Source organism: Setaria viridis, chromosome 1 (genome assembly GCF_005286985.2).
Source record: "Setaria viridis chromosome 1, Setaria_viridis_v4.0, whole genome shotgun sequence".
In the NCBI taxonomy this organism is placed as follows: domain Eukaryota; kingdom Viridiplantae; phylum Streptophyta; class Magnoliopsida; order Poales; family Poaceae; genus Setaria; species Setaria viridis.
The window spans coordinates 3,718,344-3,738,446 of NC_048263.2; the positions used below are offsets into that span (position 1 = coordinate 3,718,344).

At 44.5% G+C, this 20,103-nt stretch overlaps 4 protein-coding genes across 4 annotated transcripts; 1 reads left to right on the top strand and 3 right to left on the bottom strand.

Annotated features, from left to right (window-relative positions):
- Positions 1-2,248: 2,248 nt before the first annotated feature.
- On the bottom strand, positions 2,249-8,809 carry LOC117838098 (ABC transporter A family member 10). The gene is made up of 18 exons (XM_034718018.2): positions 8,651-8,809; positions 8,048-8,417; positions 7,851-7,936; positions 7,674-7,776; positions 7,273-7,392; positions 7,014-7,183; positions 6,570-6,731; positions 6,264-6,426; positions 5,730-5,855; positions 5,538-5,621; positions 5,072-5,439; positions 4,444-4,644; positions 4,120-4,229; positions 3,928-4,012; positions 3,402-3,530; positions 3,210-3,315; positions 2,878-2,966; positions 2,249-2,795 (listed from the first exon to the last, which is right to left on the bottom strand). Exons 1-18 carry the CDS (start codon positions 8,708-8,710, stop codon positions 2,499-2,501), a joined length of 2,829 nt encoding a protein of 942 aa, XP_034573909.1. The 5' UTR covers positions 8,711-8,809; the 3' UTR covers positions 2,249-2,498.
- Positions 8,810-9,409: 600 nt separating this feature from the next.
- On the bottom strand, positions 9,410-10,750 carry LOC117862731 (uncharacterized). The gene has a single exon (XM_072290675.1). It carries the CDS (start codon positions 10,413-10,415, stop codon positions 9,726-9,728), a length of 690 nt encoding a protein of 229 aa, XP_072146776.1. The 5' UTR covers positions 10,416-10,750; the 3' UTR covers positions 9,410-9,725.
- A 142-nt stretch (positions 10,751-10,892) lies between these two features.
- LOC117862713 (sterol 3-beta-glucosyltransferase UGT80B1) lies at positions 10,893-16,173 on the bottom strand. Its single transcript, XM_034746217.2, has 15 exons — positions 16,020-16,173; positions 15,778-15,849; positions 15,606-15,699; positions 15,353-15,513; positions 15,013-15,083; positions 14,775-14,856; positions 14,191-14,292; positions 14,032-14,087; positions 13,769-13,803; positions 13,451-13,661; positions 12,650-12,865; positions 12,519-12,578; positions 12,370-12,409; positions 11,299-11,520; positions 10,893-11,185 (listed from the first exon to the last, which is right to left on the bottom strand). The coding sequence occupies exons 1-15, from the start codon at positions 16,107-16,109 to the stop codon at positions 11,123-11,125; spliced, it is 1,575 nt and encodes a 524-aa protein (XP_034602108.1). The 5' UTR covers positions 16,110-16,173; the 3' UTR covers positions 10,893-11,122.
- A 2,137-nt stretch (positions 16,174-18,310) lies between these two features.
- Positions 18,311-20,051, top strand: LOC117866752 (syntaxin-124). Its single transcript, XM_034751037.2, has 2 exons — positions 18,311-18,857; positions 18,944-20,051. Exons 1-2 carry the CDS (start codon positions 18,414-18,416, stop codon positions 19,442-19,444), a joined length of 945 nt encoding a protein of 314 aa, XP_034606928.1. The 5' UTR covers positions 18,311-18,413; the 3' UTR covers positions 19,445-20,051.
- The last annotated feature ends 52 nt before the right edge of the window (positions 20,052-20,103 follow it).

Consider the following 20,103-nt stretch of genomic DNA (forward strand, 5'->3'; position numbering starts at 1 on the left):
GTCTTGTGTTGGGTTCCCTGGGCCTTCTGCCGACTAGCGGTCCATATGCAGCTTGGGCTGCCTCCTGCTGCCCCTATATGTTGCATATGATAGTGGAGTCCTGACATTCCCCCCTTCTTAAGAATCGGCTTGCCCCCAAGCTGATGTCTAATATCAATTCTGCCGGGATCCCAAGGGGTTTTTGTCACTTTCGTTGGGAAAGATGTGCTCCTAGAATTCCAGGGGTCAATCGGGAGAGAATGTACACATCAAGAGATGTACTCTTTACACGCCACCTATATTTGAAATGCCTCAAATTGTAGTCGATTCGTGCAAACTAGCGTCAAAAACTGGGTGAGGTTAGGGTTCCAGCTTCCAGTTTAAGACAGGGATGCTCGCCATTCGTCAACAGTACTGTGTGGAGCCAGTTTAACGCGGTAGCCGGGTGGAAGGCGGTGTGAAAAAAAAAACATTTCAATACCGGTTGAAGAAGGTCGGCAAGAATTAAATCTAGATTGAATTGTGGGCGCTTGGGGCAGGGTGGCATGGGGGGCAGGGCGTCGCCATTGGCATGTGGCACAGCGCTGTGAGGAGGCAGGATGATTGGTTAGGATGCATGGAACAGCCGCACGAAGGCAGGGGCGCACAACTACTTGGGCAATTGTAGTGTCAGCCTCGTTGACAATGAGGAGCTACAGGCAAGAACAAACGTGCACACAACGGCACAATGGCGCGTGTGCAAGTAAGCCATTCGACAGAATGCCCTGAAGACGCACAAATGCACGTGTTTGTGTTGCTAAGCATGCTGAGCGGCCATGGGCGATGGGGATGGTGAACATCCAGTGGTAGAGTGCCCGGTACTCCATATTGGATTAGTCGGCGCGGCTGAAAGCATCTAAGTCTGTAATTCAGGTTTTGGTAATTAATCACAATATTTATAAACTAATAAATTTATTTGAGGTATGAGGGTAGGCTAATCCAAGATTGAATTGGGCTTAAATGGTTGCTATGGCGATAGCTCAGATGATCTCAACATGAAAAGCTTAAGGCATGCAAAGGTATATAATAGAGTTTTTCTATTTTACCGATTAAGAGGTGATTGGAGGATGATATTTGATCGGATTAATAGACTAGATAGTCGTAAGGATCAATATTCATTGCTCGATAGTTCTAGAATGGCTCTCAAAAATACTTTTGAAAATGGCTAACTAGTTGTGAGAGACGTACGGTTATTTGACCTAGCCAAAAAAAATTGATTTTCTTTTGGCTATATAGCCATCACTTTTTTCGTTTGGCATATATAGCTGAAAATGATCTGGAATGGTTCTGAGGCCCAGATCAGAGACAAATGGGCCTCGCTCCAACTGGCCGAACTACCTAGGGCCTGATGGCGAGAACATTGCAAATGGTCCCATCGTCCTCGCCGTCGACCCTATCGTCGTCATGGAGGACGGCATGGCGGCCCCCACCGTGATAGGGAACGGCACCGTCGACAGTGGCTCCCTTAAGACCGGGGACTTCACCGCCGCCGCCGATTTCAAGGGACGACGCACTGTGTCCGTGGCATTCGCTCTCCGCGCGTCCGTGCTGTACGCCGTCACCACGTCGCTGGCGCTGTGGCCCGTCGCCGGCCGACCACAGAGCGTCGTGTGGGTGTTGTCGATCTTCACCACCACCTACCTCGTCCTATGGGCGATCATCCTCACCGAGACGGCGCGCACACGGCGGACCGTGTTCTTCTCCGTGTCCTACATCGCGCTGATCGCCGCCGCATCGCTTTGTCTATTGGACATCAGTGTCTCCTACTTCTTCGGCAAGGCGATTGGAACATTGGCCTACTCCCTCGGCATGATTGGAATGGCTGGATTATTTGGGTACAGCCTTGGCGTATACGACCATTACAAGCATTTGGTATCATTGGAGGAGGATGGAAGCAACGACATGGCGGATGAAGAGGAGGTCAAGGCATGTAAGGTGAGTGGATAACGCCAGGCCTTGAGTTGATATCAACATAATTTCACAACTGATTCTGTATGTCAGTGATATCAGGATGTTTTTTGTTGGGTACCATGTCAGTGTTTAGGTTGTGAAGTATACCGATGTTTCTTAATTCTTCGATGAATGGAACCATAGCTGTCATCCCAGTTATAAAGCGCTGGATTGCAGGCAAGCAGCAACCAGTGCAATGCAAAGTCATCTCTACATCTCTGAGGTTTTGCAAAGGAACAGGATGATGTGTCATGTGTATGCAAGCTTGTGACGGTGTGTCAGGTTGGAACCAGATGACCATGTTCCTTCTTATAGCGTTTTGCACTGTCAGGTTTAGCAAAGTTCAGGGCTTCAGGCTGCTCTAGTCCAAGTGCCGCATTCATTGCCGCAATTGGACCGACCCAAGAGTAGCAAACTCCACTGCCATTAGTAACAGATACATTTCAATCCGCATCTCCATGGTGAATTATTACCCTGACTTCAGAAAGTTCAGACACCGCATTGCACCCGGGAGCAGCCAGGCACTCAGGTCAGGTCACAGTGGACATGTCACTGTCCTTGGCAACTCTGACGAAGACGTCCTCCAGCGTCGTATCGGCCAGGCCCCAGGCGAGGATGTTCAGCCTGCTCTTCGCATCCTCCATGGCCCGGAACACTTCAGAGATCTTCAGCCCCTCCTTCAGCATCTCAAACTTCTGCGTCCCGGAGACGCAGTACACCCTGTTCGCCGCGGGCAAGAAGGACCGAACCAATCTCTCAACCTCCTCCTCTTTGCCGGCCGGAGTTGTTACTGTGAGTACACATGAGCCTCCATACCTGTCCTTCAGCTGAAAATAGGGTGGTCATGTAAGGATTTGAGATCATTGGCCATGTCTGGATATATGACTAAAGGCGTGTGTGTAAGTATACTTCTTTGGAGCTCCCAATGCACTGCAGGCTACCGTTGGCGATTATTCCTATCCGGTCGCATAAGACTTCAGCCTCTTCCATCGAGTGCGCTGAAAATAGATTCAAGTATGATGTTGTGATCCTGTGATGTGAACCTCAAGAACACATGTGAAAATGCAGTGATTAAATGCACTGAAGACGAACTGTTTTATGAGAACAAGGAACTATTTGGATAGCAGGGAACTGGATCCAAATCTTTAGGATTAGCTCGATTTTGAACAAAACCATAAAGATTCTTGAAACAATCCCTTAGTCCAAAAATACCCCCATGGAGGTGAAGTGAAGAACTGTACTGGTGAGAATTATTGACCGCTCCTGTTTGGCAGACTTCACAGCTTTCCATAGGTCTTTTCTAGATGCTGGATCCAAGCCAGAGCTTGGTTCATCCATATAAACAACCTGCAAATTGTTACAGATGTAATTAGTTTTACAAATTCACAAATATTGGATTCTGAATCATGATCTCAGTTAATAAATAAAAATACCTTGGGGTCACCAACTAGAGAGATAGCAACACTGAGACGACGTTTCATGCCCCCACTGTATTTTCCTACAAGCTTATCAGCCACGCCACCGGCAAATAAACGCACGCTTCTCAAAGACTGTTCGATAGCCTGCAAACAGCAAACAATTGCTTTCTATAAGTCCCTTGCACAATATTAAAATTTGGTTTTGCAACCAGATAAATAAAATGCTGATAAAATATTTTAACATCTGCCTGGAATCATGACTGAAGAACACAAATGGCTCAATATTCAAGATCATATCTCCTACAGATACTGATTGTTAGATTTGCGAAGAGATGATGACGCCCCTTGGATCTTGCATAGGATACTTCTAAGTCTATATTGGTCAGCTCAGGACAACTCAGTCCAATCTGCCATGACGCACTCATATTAAAAGCTGTACATGGAATTGACTGGATGTAGTCAAGTGGTTTACAAAGATGGAAATGGAATCCCTCATATTCATATTAATGCCAAAATAAACAAGCAGCAGTTCACAAATTACCTCAGCTAATGATGTGCCCTTTAATTTCTTAAGCCTGCCATAGAACATTAAATGCTCTCGACCAGTGAGGTTTTCCCATAGCAAGCTGCATGAGGTGATCCAAGAAAGAGGAAAGTTATCACGAGTTTGCAACTACATAAACTAACCTGAAAAACTAGTTCAGAAACATCTGAGTGAGTGAGAACAGTTTACTCATCCTGTGGACAAACACCAATCCCTGTATAAATTTTGTCCATGTCCAAGCGTATGTCCATCCCTTCAATGTATGCGGTGCCAGAAGTAGGTTTACTAAATCCAGTCAGCTGTTGAAAGGTTAAGTGTCATTAAAACTTAATAACAGTATAAATGATGGATAACTACACATGTATAACAGCTAACATATGTTAGCAGAAACTTATGGAATTCAGTTAAATTATTACATAAACACACAAACATGTTTTTTCATATAAATGATGGTCACCTTTTGGGAACATGCTTTCGATACCATAACATTATTAAATCTAAATCCAAACTTACCATGTTAATAAGAGTGGTTTTCCCAGCACCGTTTGGCCCAAGAACACCAAGACATTGCCCACGTGACATGGAAAGTGATATCCCTTTAACTGCAATTTTATCTGCATTTCCATCTTGTCCACGGTACACTTTCTTGAGGTTGTCACATATGACTGAATAACCACTACTTGATTCTTGTAAGAGCTGTTCAACTACCTCTCTCTGGAAAGTGAAAAGGTTAAATTGGTATGTTCTCAGAAAGAGGTAAGAGAGACCTACTTCACAAGGTGATTTTGTTTAGGCAAATATGATTTTTATATATTACATCTTTAAGTGGGCCTTACATTCTTCTAATAAAATTACAGCAATATTCTTGCAGTAATTTTCAAAAAAAAATATTTTTTAAGTTTCATTATTTCCAACATTTTAGTGAATCCTAACTTCTTCTGCTTCATAAGGGACTTGTGATAACCACTTATAGGGCAATATTAACTCCGAAGGGAAATTTTCTATTCTTGGTAATTTTTTTAGGCTGTAGATTGTATGCTTTAAACTTATCAGTTGTGAATACTGATATTTCAACTAACTCTTGTCTCTTGACGCTATATGAAACAGAGCCGAGTGTACTGCGGAAGAGAGCAGAGGTCACCTCTTTGATAACATCTGTTCTTTCCATTTCAACGGAAGCTCTGAACTCCTGAAGTTGTGTGTTCTGCTGCTGAACAGCTTGAAAACGATTCCCATCTATGCAGGTGCGCACAAGTACTGCTGCTTTTCTCGTTCCATTTCTTAAGGAACCATAGTGATCCAAATAGAATGCAGATAAAAGGAATAGGAACCATTCGAGTATCATTATGGTTAGCACACCTGCCAATCCATTTTTGGGATCGCTCATGTCTATCCACTGAATCCCGGAGGAGGCCATATAATTCTCAACCCGTAGAGATTGTGAGAATTCATAGATAATGCGGTACAACGAAAATGCAGGTAAAAGTTCCATAAGTGTGATCCAGCTCCCTTGGAATGAAAAAAAAAAGAATTTCCACACAACTTATCGGAAAAGAGGAATAAACCCTTAATTGACTTCATTAATAGGAAATGAACTAAGCACTTACTTGAGAGGGAAACATCTTCAACGTATGATCTGAACAAAACTTCTGCTAGAAGGCCAGACACAACTATATACAAATATCCTGTCACTGCATGAAGAGATGCCAAATAATCAGTGTGGATACTCCACATTTTCTGGTAAAATGAAGGAAAATGTCCACTTTATGGACATACTGAAGACATTTATGGACACATACCAGTAGCTGTCCTCACACTTGAGAAGTACGTTGCCATAAGAAACGCAAATGAAATTTGCAAGTTCATATAGGCAAAATAGAATACAAACTGTACTCCATAGCTATTCTTGCGGAAGAAACTTAAACCTAAAAAGAGAGATTGGATTATGATTAGGTTGTTTCCAATTTATAATAGTAACATGAGACTCCTTTCAGTTTCAAAAAAAAATTAAAAAATAAAACATCAACAAATTGTGATAAACTTGGTCAGGTCTTTCATCTCAGTCATAGGTGATTAGTTTCAGTCAGTAAGTGGGTGTGTGTGTGGGTGTGTTTGGGTCTCTGTATAACTCCTTTCTCTACTATTAATACAATGATACGCAGTTCTCCTACGTATTCGAGAGAAAAACAAATTGTGATAAAATCAAGTCAATAACTAGCTAAAACTTGTGCAGTGTCAATGTTTACATGATCAGAGTCACTATAAATTCAACCTTAATTCCATTTTGATGATGATAAGTGCATTTTCCTAGTCTTAAGAGCAACTTATCATACCAAGGACAGAACCAAATAGCATGAAGGATAGCACATAAAGCAGTGATAGTAGTAGAAAATAGCAGTAGGATATAGTCCAATACGGAAGATCTCCAAGGCCATGCATCTTCATCATTATCCTTAGCTTCTTTTGCCTCTCGTATACCATGTTTGTTAAAATTACCTGTGGAACCAACTCTGTGCTTCATGAGCTATTAAAAATATTTATAACTACTACAATTCTTTGCCTCTAAAAGTAACAAAAAATATATCAGAATATTCAAATGAAACAGAGATATAAAAAACACACAAAAATGTATTTCATACCGGAAAAAGAAGCTCCATAGTCCATACAAAAGGCAACTTCCCTACAAATGGAGAGATATCAAACCGGTCCAGGTAGTGTATAGCTACTCTAGGCATTCCTTTGACAAAATCAAATGACATCCTGAGCCCATTTCCTCTTAAATGAAGGTATGCATTTGAAGCCTGTAAAATTTGAAACTCTATGAAGTGTAAAATAATGGTGAAAGAGCAGTTCTCACGTGTTGTTCAAGTAAAATAATGACAAAAGGGTACCGCCACAAATAATTTGACTAAAAAGAGTGTGCATAAGAAAGAGTATGTATAATGAAGAATCAAGAATGGCATGCGAGTGAGAATGAACATATTTGTAGAGAACTAAAAGACACGGATAAAAGAAAGTGGAGGAAGTTTTTTTCAAAAAGAGAGAATCTATTATTTCTCTCCTTTGAGAAAAGCGATATATACCATATTAGCCAGTCGTGTAACTTGAACCGAATGAGGCTTTTGCACTGATCCTCCTTGATTAAGAAGAGGGACAGGGTCTTCTGCCCCATAATAAACATCATAGTCGTTTGATGCATTATATGAGATGATCAAGTTGAAGTTTCCCTGGTCAGAACTTAAGAAGTCATATGCTGCACGTAGAGATGGGCCACTTATTAGATGTTAACGAACAGCAGGTTCAAATAACTGATTAAAAGCATAAAGTTGGATTTAATATGACCTGCAGCAATTTCGTCGGTCTTGTTCTTATCATTCCCTTGGTAATAACCTCTATATAGTTCATCGTTAATGAGCCACGAACTATCACGCCAGAGCATTAATCCTTCTGTGCATCGTACATCTGTTCCATGTTTCGATATTCATTAGGAATAAGTAAAATGTAGTAATAGCATTTCTAAATACGAAGACAGAAAAAATCTCTTGCGATTTTTTTTTATCGTTTTGCTATGTACTCAACTACTCATAGACCGCACTGTCACTGTCACTGCCAGAACCATCATTGCCAGAACCAACAGCAGCTGGGCCACTGTCACTGGCTCACTGTAACGTAAAGCCTTTTATGTAGTTGAACCTAGCATGTTTATCGTCAGTGAGCGTCTGATCTTGCACGGAGAGAATTACCTTGATTCGCGATTTCATTGCCATATTGAATTGGGTAAGAAAGCGTGAGGTTCGGAATGCACTTGTTCTGAAGAAAGCTTTGCTCGGAATGTCCATCAGTCGCCTGCAGATTTCCAGACATCACACGATGCTCAAAGAACCAAGGATCACAAAGAGAACCCAAAGATTACAACCTACCAGGACAAAATCAGATAGCGCGGAAACACCGGCCGACAGGTTCACCGAAGCATCATGAACAGGAAAGAACATGTTATCCATCACATCTGCAAGGTAAAAAAAAAAGAGAAAGGTTTAGTTTCAGAAACCACGGACAGGCAAGCTAGCACTAGAGACCTTGCGAGTTGTGACTGCACTGGGATGAACAGCTTCCTTACTTCTTACAAAGGACTGGTTGCCACCGGTGACAAGGAACGTCGATGTGCAAGTCCCTCTGGCCCTGCACGAGGCGTCCGGGAGATCGGTGAAGGGGAAGAGCCCGTCTCCGGCCGCCCGGTACTCGGGCGGCGGGATCTGCAGGACAGGGGGCCATCTGGGCGCGCGAGGCAGCGGGCACTCTGAAGGGCACACCAAGCCTCCGAACGCGTTCCCGTCGACGCTGACGTTGCTGCACCCGCAGTCGAAGTGGGTGGGGGGCTCCGGCGACGACGACGAAGAGCGGTCGATGGCGATCTGCAAGCCGCCGATGACGGAGCAGAGGAGCAGCGGGAACAGGACAAGGCAGCAGTTGGTCTTGCAGGCGCGCCGCTGCGTCACAGCAGAGTCAGAATTAAGCGTCGAGATGAGTGATCACTGATCTTGGATAAACCAAACTTGAAAGCAAATAGCGTCGAGATGAGTGATCACTGATCTATGATGAGAGAGGGGGAAAAAATGAATCTTCGTGCAACCCCGCAAATTGAAATCGAGGCTCGGCCAGTTTTAAAGGTTTGAATAGGAAAGAATTTTGAAAATAAACCGGAGATGGAGGCGCGTTTCACCTGGATCACGAGGTTTTTCCTGAAGAGAGCATTGGTTTGCTCAAGACGGCTCGCACCCATCGCCCTTGGAGTTGGAGAAGCCGAAGAGATGCTGCACTCCGGTCAGGTAACTGGCTTTGAGCTTGGCGGGTAACTCTAGCAGCCGGCCGGCCGTATGGAATGGCGTTTTTGCCCTTGGAGTTTTGTCGTGGCCGTCACGGCCGAGCAGACACATCCTCGGTCTTCCCGTTGACTCCTAGTCAGAGTCTGAGCGATTTTGCGCAAAGCGTCGATGTCAAAATATAAGTCGAACGTAATAATTTTTTCACGTTTTTTTAGCAAAACTGTTTTAATTTCACGTTTTGATTGCATTCGATTTTTCACACTAATCGACGAAGGAAATCTGCTCTGACGAAGGCATGTATCATAATGTTTTTCCATTGTGGCTGTTCCATACTTCCATTCACTGAAATCTTTTCTGTTCAAATTTCCTACACAAGCTGCATGTTAGATGTTACTAGTTCACATGCTGTTACAGTGCCGGCATGAGTGTTAGGGTTTTCGGACCCAATTTTTCTCATAATCTGTGTCACATCTTTTCTTCTATGGTGAACAGCAGGAAAACTCTATCCTTTTCTTCTTCAAAGAAAAACAGTGCTTTCGTGGCATTTCACCAACACAGGGGAGATAACGTTGGATTTGGTGGTACGGACATGTGTCCATTTCTTGGTTTTCTCGAGCAACTATATCATCAAACAAAACCAGCAAGCGCAGCCAATCTGACATGTCACTTTCCATAATATTGAATTCAGTTCAACCAAACCGATACGGTGATGTCATATTTGGTGCAATTGGTTCAAAAATATAGTGGTTTTTCATGTTGCTACACCAGGTAACTCAAGTTAAACCCAAGAACACAAATTCCACATGGCAACTTAGTTATTCGCCGAAATTATCAAGGAATGAACATCCAAAAAGAAAACGGAGCACACGAATTTCATGAACTACCAATGGTCCAACACCGCTCGACCAAACCCTCTGTTATGTTTAGGGGTCGTCTCACGTTGGCCGCCACCGCCCTCTGCCCCTCAGGCCCTCACCAGCCGAGCGCCGGCACGGCGCGGCCGGGGCGGGCGGGCGCGACGAGGTTGCCGGCGGGGTCGTAGTTGATGACGCCGGAGAAGTCGGGGAGCTGGCACTTGCCGCCCATGAGGATGCCCCTCTGCCACACGCACGGCGACGCCTCCCCGCCGCCGGGCTGCACCTGGTGCACCGCCGCGATCACGGGCTCCGTCCGCCGCCGGCTCACGCTGGCCAGCGCGCGCCGCAGCCGCCCCGGCCCCGGCGCGGAGTGCGACGCGCATAGAGCCAGCGCCAGCGCGCACACCGCCAGGAACGCCGCCACTGCCGCCACCGCGGCGCCGGGGTGGCCGTGGCCGCCGGACGACGCCGGCAGCGCGGCGGCGATCGCGTGCAGGCGCAGCGCGAGGTGGCGCGGCATGCTTGCTTGCGTCACGGAATCCCGGAAGTGTTTTCTCTCTGAGCGATCGGGTGATCGAGCTGACTGCTGAGATGGTGAATGCCCTGGATTCTGCTGCGTTGGAGCATGCTGGATTTGATGAAATATATAGCGGCAAGCCAATGAAGCCAGATTCCCAGGCTTTTTGGGGGAGTAGTTTACTTGCTCTGCCAGTGAAGAGCTGCGTGGAGTTGGTGGTGGCGCGAAGACTGGTTTGCTAGCTCTGCAAGTTCCAACTTCTCCTGGTCTTAGTCCTAACTGAACCATTCTGCTTCAAAGCCTTGCAGAATTCAGCTGGCTCTCTGAGAGTAATGGAAGCCGTAAAAAGTCTAACGACTGCAGCTTGTAACAGATGTATTACTCATATCATGAGTTATGATACCTTTTTTGTGTGAGATTGAAAGGATGGAAAATATTTCAGCTTGGATCAATTCACCCGCTGAGATACACAATACGTTGCCAATTCTGCTTCTATCTGCGAAGCATCAGTGGGTCAGGAAGAATAATTCCAACTTCTCCAGGTGGAGTCCTACCTGAACCATTCTGCCTCAAAGCTTTGCAGAATTCAGCTGACTTTCTGAACGAAACCTGAAGCTGTAAAAAGTCTAAAAAAATGGCTGCACAGAGAGGTTGAAAGGGCGGAAACCATCTCAGCTTGGATCAGTTGACCCGCTGAGATAGACGATGTGTTGTCATTTCTGCTGCTATCTCCGAAGCATCAGTGGGTCAGGATTCAGGAACAGCTGGATAATTTTAGTCTGGTTTTTTTCTCTGTATAACCATAAGAGTCATACAATTACTTCATGACATCATTATTTCCATTCCCCAATCAAGGAACATAAAAATCCAGCTCAGATTTTTCAGGAGTGCAGATTTGTCAGGAGTTCAGACCCAGACACAAATTCTAAGAGTTCATGATCAGTAATTTTACATGCATCTTGTTCTGCTCTGTACTGTCACACAGTTACCGCAGCTCAGGTCTTATTCTGAGTCAACACTCTCTCCTTGAAGATCTTGATGGCTTCACCAACCCCGTCCTGGGCACAATAGCAAAGCGAACAATAATTAAGTTTTCAACCTTTTCAAATACAATGATCGTTGACCTATTTCCTTTATACAACAATTGTAGAATTGCATTCAGACAACACACCTCATAAGAGAGCTTATGAGCAATTCTGGTCGCCTGAGCTTTAATTTCCGGTGATAATGCTGATCTGATAGCTCCAAGTAGCACATCTGCAGCATTGTGAATACTCAAGGCATCATCATTATTTGGGATTAGATGCTGTCTCTGTAGGGGTTCAGGTGCCACTCCTAACCAGTGTAGCCTCTCTGCCCAATAAAACTGATCCAGCAGGAAAGGGCACACTAACTGCATCATAGGATACATTTAGTATAATGAATCATCGAATAAACGGCAATATTATTAAACAATCAAGAATACATAATCTCGATGATGTTGTATTGTTCGAATCAGCATCAGAACTTCAACAGTATATAAAAAAATCAGTACAAGATGTTTTTTTGGAAATAAGATATGAATGTTCCTTGCTCAGAAGTTTTTAACTACTTCCTTCTCACTACTTCAAAGATATCAATGCCCAAAAACTAATGCCAGCTGTTTTTGCATCAGAACTTTCAGTGTCTAAAAAAAAACTCGACCTGCGGGGGGCAAGACAGCCCCTAGGCATTTTTGCTAAGAAGAAGATGACCTTATCACACAGGTCGAGAAAACCCCCGAACCCCTGCCCCACCCTTACATAGTGGCACCGTAGTCCGTGTGAGATGACCAACGACTTGGGCCGGGCCTTAGACCTATGCTTTGGTGTGGGATAGATGAGGGGATTTTTTTCACCCCAGCCTGAAATTCGCTCACCACAAATGCACACTCATAGAATAATGCAAGTGTCCAAAGTTTGAGTGACTCAATGACATATAAGATAGGTAAAGATCGTTCTTCATTATCATGGGTGAAAAAGTGTTGATTCTTGAAGAATTGTCATTTATTTCAGAGAATGGATTATATCATGATGATGACTGGCAAAAGGTCAAACAAATGTTTTATTTTTAATTAAAAACACCAGCCCCAGCTCCCAATTCCCCGAGTAGAGCCTAGCACATGGACTGGTTCATAGCTATCACCAATGTATCAAAAGAAAATGAAAAGAGCCACAGAAAGACAGGATCGAATATGTTGCTATATAGAACATGTTGTTGTCACCTGTGGGATTCCAGCAAGTAGTGCTGCAGCTGTTGACCCACTGTTATCAAAGCAGCAAAAACATAAAATATTTTGTGGAAGCAGCAGTAACATGAAAGCTTCAGAATCAGCCACTTGGCCGCTGCGATATATTTTTTAGCTGTGTGTACCTGCCAGCGTGGTGAATAGCAGCTGTGCATCTAGGAAAAAGCCAGCTGTATGGTATTGATCTGAAAGGTAACATCATTTACTACCAATTTCAAATGGCAGGACAAACATATGACATCAATCAAGTACTCACCCAGAAAAGCAGAAAAGCCGACCATTAAAAAGGAGAGTGCTGTCATCACAAGGTGTCTCCGCCTCACTTGATTTGGTTATTGAAGAAGCAATACCTTGTATTGCAGAATCCAATGGCTGGTATCCAGATGAGAAGAGGATGAATCTGTAGTCTGTCAACTCTATGGCAACCTTAAGCACCATTAGAAATGCTTTAGGATTTCTAAGAAAACCCATGCTGTAGAAGATTGTTGTCATGAAAGGAAATTCATAAGAAAAAATTTAAGAACCTAAGGTTTATGATTACTAAGAAAAACATATAGATACCTAAAATAAAGATAGAATGATAAATGTTTTGCAAAGTGCAAAAACATGTCCAAAACTTTGTAATGGACTTATTTAAAAGGATAATGAGGCAATGAGAGCTGATAAACTTTGGTTCTAGATAGTCCACATACTCTGATAACTTTTCTTTATATATATACTAATTACAAAAACAAGGTTGTCATAGAGGTTGGTCCTACAGTTATATGCCTTAACCTGGAGGTTTTTTTGTGCATTGATTTGTTCATAATGTGTATGCATGGTGGGTCCTTTGTGCACAGTTGTACTGAAATGGTTTCTTTATAGCTTAATGATAGGCCAGAAAATTAATATGTAATTTCAAGGATTAAAAATAATATTTGTTAATGATGAATGGTTCAGTAAAGTAGGGTCATATTCCAATCTGTATCGAGGATCCATTGCAATGCAAAGTCACTAGGCTAGCAAGAGACTAGAAGCAAAAATATAAACACAAATTTGTATCAGATGAGAAACACACCTACCAATTGAACTTAATCCTACAAATATAGGTCCTGATGAATAAGAATTCCCTATGAGGAAGTGTTCCAGGGAAGAATGGTTTGCACACAAAACACCCCCAAATGAAGGATTAGTATTTCCAGACAACTCCATGCATTTGTCACAAGAAAATTGCCAAGCCATAGGAAGAAACCAAAAGCCACAAGCATGAGCACCGGATGGCCAATATCCTGCCATGATATCATGTATGCATTGTTGAAATTAGATCCATAAGCATTGAAGAACTATAAACATCAAAAATGATTTTAGACAGATGTCAGAGGCCATCAGAGCTCACCGGGGCACTCGACAATTTCTTTGCTGAAACCATACCTGAACCAGAAAAAAAAAAGAAAACTGATGTCATTTATCCAATATAAACTAATTCAAGAATTGTTTACTGTCCACCAGTTATTTACTATCAATCCATCACAAAATTTTCATTTCTTAAGTTTCCCCTTATAAGTAGCTCACAGATTGTAACATGCGAAGGTGAACTAACTTGGTTATTCTCTTACAGGGTATAGGCTTCATATTTATCATCAAAGACATGATACTTACAACAACAGTGGTGACTCCTCTCGCACATGCCACAACGGAAGATTTGTTACTGGATCCTGCAGTTAACAGAAATCTGACCTCAGTGGAGTTCCAGTGACTCAAAAGAACAGGATTGCAAACAAAAACAAAAGAATAGTCATTATAGACAATTCTACCCACTGTGAAAGGAATAGCGCTAAGATTTAGACAATTCTCTCTCCACGATCCCCAACTTTCTGTGAAGAGCGCCCACATCCAGTGGATTATGTCCTTCCAGCAGACCTGCCATTGTTTTACAACATAAGTTTGCCACCTCAATGCTTATGGGACATACATAATTACTCGCACATTTCAGACACTAACATATGAGAATCTGCAATGTCTATGCTGGGGAGCTAGTGATTGAACAAAAATGGAACAGCCCATAAGAATGGTAAATCTGATGACTACATATGATGGTTAAAATATTCAGCCCCAAGGATCTGATGAATATCCCAACAAATCTACAGGGATTGTTGTCTACAGGATAAATTGCTCTATTGTTTACTTTGCTATGACAATGATACCATGTGAATTAAGAAAATGTTAACAGCCATGCAACTATGTCTCCAGAAAATGAGCCAATATATTCACATGCCATAGCAGGTAAGTTAAATAGAATATCAACTTAAAAGAGTGTTGCAGGTTCCAGAACTGAGCACTCCAAAGAGTAAAAAAAAAGGAAAAAAACAGGTAAAACATTGTGACTATGGATTATTCTGTACCGTGTTTGTGGGAGCTTCTTGGAAGTACTTGTACAATAGAGGAAAATTATGTTTAAATTGGCGTTCAAACGTTGTTGGAGCACTGGAAAAAACAAGTGTAAGCATGCAAAATTATTGAAAGCGACACATAAATGCATTAAAATTATTGACGCATATATAATAGACCAATAAAAGATATAGATAATCCCATAACAAAAAAAACATCTGTGTGAATTGGAATCAATAGAGCCCAAGTTACCTATATGGAACGAAGTAGGGAGCAGCAACGATGCACTTAACTTGGAACAATTCTGCAAGGTGCCAACCTTCCTAAATCAGGAGATGACTCATATTATTACAGCATCAATGCATATGGTTGCTGAATTAGGACATTAGGAATTATTCTGGTTTCCTATATATAGATTGATTGCTTTATTTTGTTGTGGGTATGCCCACAACCTTTCGTGATGGAAAAATCCATTATTTCAATGCTTGTTGTGCAGAACTTTGAATTGACAGAATACTTTAAGAAAATAATACAACTGACTGTCACAAAGTTCCAACTGATGAATGAATAAAGTTACTACTTAGTTACTTACCAAAGCAAAGAAATTGATCACAATAAAATCCCCATTAGTGCTTGTATCATTTCCAAAAACTTCTTCCACAGAAGACAAACATTCTTTCATGTGCTCTATCTGAATGGCCTTTTTCCGCATCGAAAAGGACTCATTCTCCTCATTTGATTGAATAGAATCACCTAAGGAAAATGTTTTCATGACCAATTGGTTTTTGCAGGAAATAACGAGACCAGATGTAAGTATGTGACTAGATTAGCATCCTGGCACTTACATGAGATATTCTCAACCTGCTCGGCAGCAAGGACAGGTGGGCTTGACACAGGCATGTATGTAACGTTGCTGGCCGCTAGATGTCCTGACAAACTCTGCACCAATTTCATTACATTATGTCACAAGAAGCAAACCCAAGTTCGAAAACTGTTCCCCTTTTGCAAGCTTCTTACCCGGTGTGCTGAATGAGTGATGAACACCACTGCATAGTCCTCTTGGTCACGCGCAAAAGCTGCAGCAAGCGCCTACAGAATAGAAAAGGAGTCAAATTTAAAGCACAGTGCTCCAAACTAATTCGATCCCATGAGCTTTGTTCAGATATCCTCAGTATTCAGTAACAGGTTGAGCAAAAGAAAGCGATATCGTCTCCAAGAAGTCAGCTAAGAGAGGGGGAGGAGAGGAAATAGAAACATACCGCGATGGGGAAGACATCGCCTTGGGTGCCGAAGGCCATGAAGACGGCGCGAGGCCGGCGGCCGCCGCCGTCGCCGCGGCCGGCCAGCATCGCCTCGCCAGATTTGGGGGCTCACGTGCGTGTTTCGGCGGCGGATGGGGCTCCTATATAACTTCCGTGCCTTACGAACGGCCGAAAACAAACAGCCCACCACGGCCCATTATGCTGCTGCAAGCAGCGTGCAGACTGCAGGCCCAACCAGACAGTACAAAATCGTGACAAAGAAGGAATGGACAGCCGACGTTTCATGCTGGTGGCAGAGTTTACTTTTCGTTTTTATAGTCCGTGTCAACCATTCAATATGTTTTAAAATACTTTTGATCTAGTATGTTCAAAGTAAATCAACATGCTCAACATTTTAAATTACTACATTTCAACATGTATCCGAACTTAATTCAACACTTTCAATAAAACAGTTCAACATTTTATATGTAAATGTTAAAATAGTATATCCAAATTGTTGAACATATTATTTAAAAGGTTGAAACAGTACATTCTAAATGTTTATTTTTTGAAAAAATATTTGAAAAATCAGAATATATTCATAGATCTTATTTTGTTGCATAAATTCTAACTAAGACCATAGTTTAAACGGATTCCAGAACGATTTATAGTTTAGAAAAAAAAAACGAGTTCAAAGATCAAACCAAAAGGAATCTCGGCAACCATCTCATCCGTGCAGCTATCCATACGCGGACAGCTGTCCAGCTACAGCCGCTTGCTCTCCCACCATCCTGAGGGGGTGCGTGGACCCTATGTGCTAAAAAATTTTAGCAGTATCATATCGAATGTTCGGATGCTAATTAGCAGGATTAAACATAAACTAATTATAAAACTAATTGCAGAACCCTGGGCTAATTCGCGAGTTGAATCTATTAAGCATAATTAATCCATCATTAACAAATGATTACACATTGTCAAATCATAAACTAATTAATTGATAGATTTGTCTCGTGAATTAGACTTCATCTGTGCAATTAATTTTGTAATCAGCCTATGTTTAATACTTCTAATTAGTATTCAAATATCCGATGTAACAGGTGCTAAATTTTAGCGGGCGGTATCAAACACCTCGTTAATTATGTTCGTTCATCTCGGTTCGCGCAAATCTCAACTGGAAGTTACGGAGAGAAAAGAATTCCGGAAGCCAGATAGGACCTCCGCGGCGGATGGGCCACAGGGCCAGGTAGGCAGCGAGATAGGCCCGTATGCAGGGAGGCGCGGGCTGTGTGGCTGGCCCTGTCGGGTTGGTTACTACTGATGGGCCGAGTCTGCCCAATCAATAAACAAACCTCGCTTCAGCTCGTTTCGTTTTCCTCCAAAAATAAGCTCGTTCAATTGCCCGTCGCTTAAGGGGGCTCGTGGCAAAATTGCAAATGATGGAGTGAAGTGAAGCAGGTGAAAATGTAAAATGGCGCCAATGATATGCTACAACCACATTATGTGCATCGATATGTTTTCCTCGCAAAAACAAATGTACATTAATATGTTCCTCGCAAGAAAAAAGTGTACATGAATGTGTGGATGCACCTTCTGGCACATCTAAAGATTAGAGGGTTAGAAGCTGCTAAGAAAAATGCATGGTTGCCTAAGTTCAGTTTCACCTTCCAGCACACATCATAAAAATATAATTTTTTATGACCGTAAATTTCACTAATTTAAATGGTTCCTAGAGCTAAACGAGCCACAAACAAATAGTAATAAGGCCGGGGTTAGGTAGTCAAATCAAATTGTTACAATGGTAAAATGGGCCTTTTTTAAGTAAGATCTGATAGTAGTGAGGGGTTTGAAATTTTGCAAACCGGCGCTGCGCGGCGAGTCGAGCTACCTACCAAAATGGAACAAGACGTGACACTCGGATCTCTGAGCCCGCAGATTCCATCATCCGTCGAAGTCGCGAGCTCGCCGGCTCACTAGTTCCTCGTGAAATGATTGGGGGGCGCGGAGGCCGTGCACACCACACATGTCGGAGCCGCGCGCAAGAATAGAGAAGATCGAGGGGACGCGGCGCGGGCTTCTTTCTATTCAGTTGTACTTGTACCCCTGCACGTCCATTTCTTCTGCTGGATGCCAGCTCTTCTAGGAATCCAAGGAAATGTGGGTGCGACGCCTTCTTCTTCCCCACGCCAATTGGCAGCCTCTCCCTCCTCGATCTGCACCATTGCCACGAAACAAGACATCGAGACATCTTTGTTGCTCTTGCTGCTGCATTGCTGTTGCTGTCACAAGTAGTAATCGAGAAGCTAGGCGCCTGTCCACTCACAGGCGCCGGCCCGCCATTACCGAAGCTCGAAGCTAGCTGCCTCCCTTGTAGCGACAGCACGCGCGGTCACCGTCTTTCTCGATTCCGGCAAGATGAACGACCTGTTCACGTCGGGGTCGTTCAAGAAGTACGCGGACCTGAAGCAGCAGGTGGCGCTGGACGACCTGGAGTCCGGCGGCGGCGGGGAGGCCGAGGGCCCGGACCTGGACCGGTTCTTCGAGGACGTGGAGGTGGTGAAGGAGGACCTGCGCGGGCTGGAGGCGCTGCACCGGCGCCTGCAGTCGGCGCACGAGGAGGGCAAGACCGCGCACGACGCCGCCGCCGTGAGGGTCCTCCGCGCCCGCGCGGACGCCGACGCCGACCAGGTGCTCCGCCGCGCCAGGGCCGTGAAGGCCAGGCTCGAGGCTCTAGACCGCGCCAACGCCGCTTCCCGCAAGCTCCCCGGCTGCGGGCCGGGCTCGTCCACCGACCGCACCCGCACCTCCGTCGTCATCGGCCTTGGCAAGAAGCTCAAGGACCTCATGGACGACTTCCAGGTCCGTTCGTTCGCCGTGTTCTTGCTCGATATCGCTTTATCATCTGCCGCCGATCTGCTCAACCCGATTGGTCGTCTCTGGAACAGGGCCTGCGGACGCGCATGGCGGCGGAGTACAAGGAGACGGTGGCGCGGCGGTACTACACGGTGACCGGCGAGAAGGCGGAGGACAGCACGGTGGAGGCGCTCATCGCGTCGGGCGCGAGCGAGACGTTCCTGCAGAAGGCGATCCAGCAGGGCCAGGGCCAGGCCGCCGGGCGCGGGCAGGTGCTGGACGCGGTGTCGGAGATCCAGGAGCGGCACGGCGCGGTGCGGGAGATGGAGCGCAGCCTGCGGGAGCTGCACCAGGTGTTCCTGGACATGGCGGCGCTGGTGGAGGCGCAGGGCCACCAGCTCAACGACATCGAGAGCCACGTCGCGCGGGCGAGCTCTTTCGTGCTCCGCGGCGCCGTCGAGCTCGAGACGGCGCGGGAGTACCAGAAGGGCAGCCGCAAGTGGGCCTGCGTCGCGGTCGTCGCGGGGGCCGTGCTCGTCGCCGTCATCGTGCTGCCCATCGTCATCAACCTCCACCTCCTGACCGTCAGATAGATCACCATCGTTGTCATTTCATCTGACACCGCCATCGATTTCTCCGGCCTTGTTGTGTGCAATCACACAGTTCTTGGATTGTGGTGGAGATTTCTTGATCGTCGCTAGAGAAGAGAAGCTAAGCTACTAGCGCCTAGCGGTGTTGATTAATTACATCGGAGTTGTTGTGTTATTTTTTTAATTGTTATTCGTTTAATTAAGCTGGTAGTGGGAGGAGTGTGGAATTGTAACGGTGGAGTTATGGTTGCATATTGCAGCAACGAAGAGATCGCTGAAGATAACATTGCGTAATCTCCTCGATTCATTCCACAGAATGCAAGGTTCAGGCTTCAGGTCGTGGCGTCGTGCTTGGATTGTGAGCCTGGGGCTGTGGTGCGACCTTAATTTCCTCACGTCCGTCTGCATCAACATTCAACGGCTAAACAAATCCAGGAAGCGAATACCATTACCACCGGTGTGCGTTACATGTGTTTGAGCAAGGAACCAAGACATGGTCGCCACCACTTGTGATGAGGAAGCATAGAGTTTTGTAGGGACGGGTGAATTTAAGCATGGTTGTACATTACAAAACAACTTGTCCTCTAATTTGTGGACAAACTTTTTTTTAGAGGATCTGTGGACAAACTGGGATGGAGGGCGCGCGTTGTTGGCAGACGGCA

Bases quoted from the DNA above. Each gene is read 5' to 3' on its own strand.
- LOC117838098 (XM_034718018.2), bottom strand. From the start codon at position 8,710: ATGGGTGCGAGCCGTCTTGAGCAAACCAATGCTCTCTTCAGGAAAAAC. The intron at 7,777-7,850 runs GTAGGTTGTAAT...GGAAATCTGCAG, and splicing joins CGCTATCTGATTTTGTCCTG to GCGACTGATGGACATTCCGA. The intron at 5,440-5,537 runs GTAAGTGCTTAG...TTTCATTCCAAG, and splicing joins TGAAGATGTTTCCCTCTCAA to GGAGCTGGATCACACTTATG.
- LOC117862731 (XM_072290675.1), bottom strand. From the start codon at position 10,415: ATGGTTCAGTTAGGACTAAGACCAGGAGAAGTTGGAACTTGCAGAGCT.
- LOC117862713 (XM_034746217.2), bottom strand. From the start codon at position 16,109: ATGCTGGCCGGCCGCGGCGACGGCGGCGGCCGCCGGCCTCGCGCCGTC. The intron at 14,857-15,012 runs GTAACTTGGGCT...TGTTTTTTCCAG, and splicing joins CCCTACTTCGTTCCATATAG to TGCTCCAACAACGTTTGAAC. The intron at 11,521-12,369 runs GTGACAACAACA...CCTATGATGCAG, and splicing joins TACTTGCTGGAATCCCACAG to TTAGTGTGCCCTTTCCTGCT.
- LOC117866752 (XM_034751037.2), top strand. From the start codon at position 18,414: ATGAACGACCTGTTCACGTCGGGGTCGTTCAAGAAGTACGCGGACCTG. The intron at 18,858-18,943 runs GTCCGTTCGTTC...TCTCTGGAACAG, and splicing joins ACCTCATGGACGACTTCCAG to GGCCTGCGGACGCGCATGGC.